The sequence below is a fragment of the Talpa europaea genome, assembly GCF_964194135.1.
Source record: "Talpa europaea genome assembly, chromosome: 3".
Lineage (NCBI taxonomy): Eukaryota > Metazoa > Chordata > Mammalia > Eulipotyphla > Talpidae > Talpa > Talpa europaea.
The window spans coordinates 1,770,095-1,775,285 of record NC_140069.1 but is presented as its reverse complement, the minus strand read 5'-3'; the positions used below and the strand labels follow the sequence as shown (position 1 = coordinate 1,775,285).

General features: G+C 58.7%; 1 protein-coding gene across 1 annotated transcript; it reads left to right on the top strand.

The window, feature by feature from the left end:
- Positions 1-1,631: 1,631 nt before the first annotated feature.
- Positions 1,632-3,859, top strand: CHRAC1 (chromatin accessibility complex subunit 1; the record flags this gene model as incomplete). The annotated part of the gene is made up of 3 exons (XM_084229527.1): positions 1,632-1,778; positions 2,999-3,125; positions 3,744-3,859. 3 exons carry the CDS (start codon positions 1,632-1,634, stop codon positions 3,857-3,859), a joined length of 390 nt encoding a protein of 129 aa, XP_084085653.1.
- Between the last annotated feature and the right edge of the window lie 1,332 nt (positions 3,860-5,191).

Genomic DNA, 5,191 nt, shown 5'->3' with positions numbered 1-5,191 from the left:
GGCTGCCCCTTGTGGCCCTTGTGCCTGGTGGGACCAGCGGGTCCGAGGGTCCCGGGCGAGTGTGGCTTTGACGGGAAGGGCGTGTAATACCAGTTTCAGTACAGGTTAAGAGCGGCGGAGCTAAGTTCCGACGGCGCATTTACACGCGCCGAAGTTGTGAATAAAGCCCCAGAGCACTTCGGGCGCCAGTCGCTTGGATGCCTCATCCACTCATTTTCCAACCCTCTTGTTCTAGCTCAGGGTATTGGGTGGCTGGAGCCAGGTCAGGGTGCAAGGCAGGACCCCACTTGGGCAGGGTGCCCCTTCAGGGCAGGGAGCATCTCACTTACAGAGACCAGAGGGTGGAGACATGCCAACGACTCTCACGAGCACATTCTGGACACGGGGGGAAACCGGAGTTTTCAGAAAAAACTCACGAGGACATGGGAGAATGTGCAAACCACACAGACGAGGGGCCTGGTGGGAATCAAGCCGTCTTTCTCATTAACTTTTTTTTAAAAGATTTATTTACTTATACAAGAGCTGGGTACAGGTGCGGGAGGGCGAGAGAACTCACCAGAGACAGAGAAGGGAGCAGAACAGGCAGAAGGACCGAAATACACTGCCGAGGGGAGCAGCGGGCGTGACAGGAGTCTGCCGCGCCATGTGGGAATCTCCCTGGCGGGCCGGGAATCGAACCCGCGCTGCAGAGGCTGCGCTCAACCTGCTGCGCCACTGGGGAGGCCCCTCATTACCTTGATAACAAAGCTACACAAATGACACACTCTTCAAGGACCTGATGGCGCTGCGCTGGCCCTGCCGGCCTTCCGACCCTTCGCCTGAGGCACGCGCGCAGCAGGCCTAAGGCTACTGGGTCACTGGCTGAGGCAGCTGTGAGAGGACTTTCCCCTGGGGTCGGCTCCTCAGGAAGACTGAGAGCAGGTCATTTTCAGAAGCCACTAAACTCGCAGGAACAACTTCCACCAGCGCGAGTCGCAGCTGGAACCGCTACCTACGCGACGGGCAGACGAGAAGTCAGAAGGGCGACACAAGACGGGCTCTGAATATTCTAGACTCTTTCCACATCGGCTCTGACATCAAAGTTGACTGGCCTCGGCCCCGTGGCCTCGGCAGCGCCCCCCTCTCGGCAGCGCCCCCCTCTCGGCAAGGGGCCCCCCTCTCGGCGCAGGCTCAGCACGTGCAAACCCCGCCGGCGCGGCCTGGTCACGCCTCGACCCCCCGCGCGCCGCAGGGCCGGAGCCCCGCAGCCCCTGCGCGCTGCTGCCCGCCCCGCGCGGCCCGAGCCGGCCTGGCCGCACCGCGGCGGCGCCTCCTCATCCCCGGCCCCGACCCCCGCGGGAGGGAGGACGCGCCCGCCCCCCGCCCCCCGCCCCCCGAGGGCGCGCGCTCCCGCCCTGTCGTCCTTCTGCGCAGCCTCGGGGCGTGCTGGCGCGAGGCACCACGGGACTTGTAGTCCAGCCCCGGCGAGGCGGCGGCGGGTGCCCGCGGCCGCGCCTCCCCGACACTACAACTCCCACGGGGCAGCGGGACGTCGCTCCTGCACCCTCGGCCGGCCACCTCGCGGCGGGCGGCGGGCGGAGGCGCGCTCGCGGTCGGGTCCCCGGCGGCCGCCCCGGGGCAGGGGCGCAAAGATGGCGGACGTGGTCGCCGGCAAAGACAAGTGCGGGGAGCAGCGACTCGTGTCGCTGCCGCTGTCCCGCATTCGCGTCATCATGAAGAGCTCCCCCGAGGTGTCCAGCATCAACCAGGAGGCGCTGGTGCTCACGGCCAAGGCCACGGTGAGGCGGGCCACGCGCGGGGACCGAGGGGAGGGGGTCCCCGCCCGCCCGGCTCCGCCGCAGCGTCCAGGCCCCTCCGGCCTGCGCGCCGCCGGACGCCCTCCGCGGGCACGCGCGCGCCGCCCCGCGCGGCGCCTCCGCTCCGCCCACGCCGCGCGCGCGCGTGCGCCCCAGCCCCCGCGCGCCCTCCTTCGCTGGCCCCGCCCACCCCGCGCCGCTCCCGCCCTGCCTCGCGCGCCGCTCCCGCCCTGCCCCGGGCTCGCTCCCTCGCCAGCGCGCCGCTCCCGTCCTGCCTCGCGCGCCGCTCCCGCCCTGCCTCGCGCGCCGCTCCCGCCCTGCCCCGGGCTCGCTCCCTCGCCAGCGCGCCGCTCCCGCCCTGCCTCGGGCGGTCGTCGCCAGGGCTGCGACGCTGGCTGGCGCGAATCTCCTCAGGGCTCTCCGGCGGCGCCGGGACCTCCCGCGGCCCGCCCTTGTCTCCCTTCCGCTCTGTGTCTCGGCGTGCGCGGCCGAGCTGCTCACGGGGGCGGTGGACGCCCCGGGCTGGCCCCGTCGGGGGCCGGAAGCCCGTACTCGGCGGCGCGGTCCCCTCGCCGCGGCGCGCGGGCGCTGGCGGGCGCTGGCGGGCGCTGGCTCGCGCGGCCGCCTCGGCCGAGACCGGCAGCCCCGCCTCGGGCCCCCGGGCGCCGCGGGAGGGGGCTTCCCGCGCACCCCCTGCCTCCCCGGCCCGGGACCGAGCCGCACGCCCCGGGGCCTCCGCCGCGGGGGTGGACCTGGCGTTAGTCTCCTCAGCCCGCCCCGCAGGTTAGAATCCGAGCTTCAGGGAGATGCTGTTTCTCCACCAGCCTCCATGTGGCTTTGCTTTCTGACTTCGTATTTCCCGTGATTTCCTGTAATTTGAGGGATCGAGATCATTTGCGGTCCTCTCCACTTACGTTTCTTTCTTTAATTCTGTGGTAATTTTCAAAGCACATTTTTTAAAAAGATTGATTTACACAAGCACTGGGCACAGTCAGAAGCGCGGGAGGGTGAGAGAATTCACCAGAGCCAGAGCGGGGGGCAGAGCAGGCAGAAGGACCGAAGGACACTGCTGAGGGGAGCAGCGGGCGGCAGGCGAGGTCTGCGCGCCATGTGGGACTCTCGCCGGCCGCCGGTTAGAGGCTGCGGGCAGCTTCACGGCGCGGCGCTAGGCCCACCACTTTTATCTTTTCCTTCTGTTTTAGGAACTCTTTGTCCAGTATCTAGCCACCTACTCCTACAGACATGGCAGTGGAAAAGAAAAGAAAGCTCTCACTTACAATGACCTGTCACATACTGCAGAGGAATCGGAAACCTTCCAGTTTCTTGCAGGTACTTACTTAGCCTTTGAAACATAGTATAAAAATACTTAGTAATTTGCAGCCTTTACCCCCCTTTTCCCTGCTTTTGTTGAAATAACGTCTTGCTGCTTTTCCCCGATGCCCAAGTGTGCCCTGACCTTGCCCAGGGAGACATTTGCAGTTCTCAGTATGTCTGCAGTGTGGGCCACCTGGAACCATAATGGCAGCAACATCTGCACAGGGATGTTTGGGTGTAGATCCTGCAGACCCACCCCTTCAGGCGTCCTCTCACTGAAGGGAAAACTCTGTTCTCGGGAACGGGGAAACTGACAGTAGTGTCCGTGGGCAATTTGTGTGGGCCACAGCTGAAGAGAGCTTAAGTCTGCTCGTCGGGCCAGTCTGCTGTCTGGGCCTGGGCAGGGTTGCTGCTGGCTTGCAGAAGCGTGGGGTTTTCGACTAGTCGGTGGAATGGAAACGGGCCCATTAAGCATTGGTCAGGAAGACAGTGCAAGTCTCCTGCTACCTCACCCAGATGTGTAGTCAATTTTTGTCTTATTTTGGAAAATAGGAATTAGTGCATTTGAAATTTGCATTGCTGTGTTCATGGTCTACCATAACCAATTGCTGATGCCAGATTTATGTTTTTAAGATATATTACCAAAGAAGATTTTAGCTAGCAAATATCTGAAAATGCTTAAAGAGAAGAGGGAAGAAGATGAGGAAGAGAATGACAATGATGCAAGTGAAGACGAAGCAGAGTCCTAAACCAAAAAAGAAGTGCTTTAAAAATCAGCCTGCTGCTGAGGGCCCTCCACATCAGCTCCACACTGCGGAGGGAGCGCACTGCTGCGCCTCGAGCCTCCCCTCAGAGATGTTTCCATTCTTTCTCAGCCGCGCCGGAACCTCTGATGCACCTACCCTCGTGGCCAAAAGGAGAGTAACCCAGACAGCAGCCTCTCTCTGACAGGCCTCTGCTGCGGCGGAGGGGCCGGGAGAGCCACGGTACTAAGCAAAGCGCAGCGGGAGGTTCTGGAGGCAAAGATAGTTTGGGTTTTTAGTTTATAGGTAGATTTTGAAGAGCTTACGATATCAGTTGTGTAAATTCATGTATGTATATTTTGAAATTCTTGTAAACAGCTTGGTTGAGCTTTTGCTAGTACAGAGTTTATGGGTAGCGTGTTACATTTGCGTTTTTGTACTTCAAAACCTGTTTTGACGGTCCAAAGTCCATTTTTTAAACTGTAAGCAAATAAGATTTTCTTATTAAAGAACTGGACATATTTTTACAGTAAAATTTTGTGGGACTAGTCTTGAAACTATTCTAATGCCTTACTTATTCTCTTAGACTTGTGATATTTAAAAAAAGCATTTCCAACACTTTCACCCCCAGAAAAAAATTCCAAGCCAAATTATTGGGTACAAGAATTATTTCTTCTGAATAAGCGTATTTTTTAAAAACATTTTGTATGTTGATGATAAGTCACATTTTACTGTCCGCTTCTGTATATCCTCAGGATTTCCACTATCTACAAAGAGATAAGAGCCATAGGCCCAATTTTTATTTTGACACCCCCACCCAAGCCCTAATTTTTTTTTTACATAGGGTTAGTTTCTGACACTCCTCACTCTTTCAAAAACAATTTGTATTTTGTAAAATCACCTTTTAGAGTCCAGTCTGCTGGGTGTGTAACCAATGAAGATATCCACAGCCCACCACCCCCCTTTTTCCCCCTTGGGTGTCAGTCCTGTTCTCAGGCGACCACAGATATTCTCTGTCCTTCATGTTTTGTGAGTTTGAAATAAAATATTCCAAAACCCAGTTTTTGGTTTGTGGTTCTGAGTTTGGACGATGCGAGTCGTGGCGCCGCCCCAGCAACGAAGGCCCCAGCCATCCTGCCACCTCCCCACCAGCCCCTCCTGGTGAAATGCATCTACCCTTCATCTTTGCAGCCACTGAGCTATTCTTGCTCCTGCAGCAGGAATCAGCAGACTTTCTGGAAAGGCCCATGCAAAAATATTTCAATTTGTGGGATGTGTGATCTGTTATAGCTGCTCAGCTCTGCTGGTTCTAGAAGAGCCACTTAGAGAATACATACA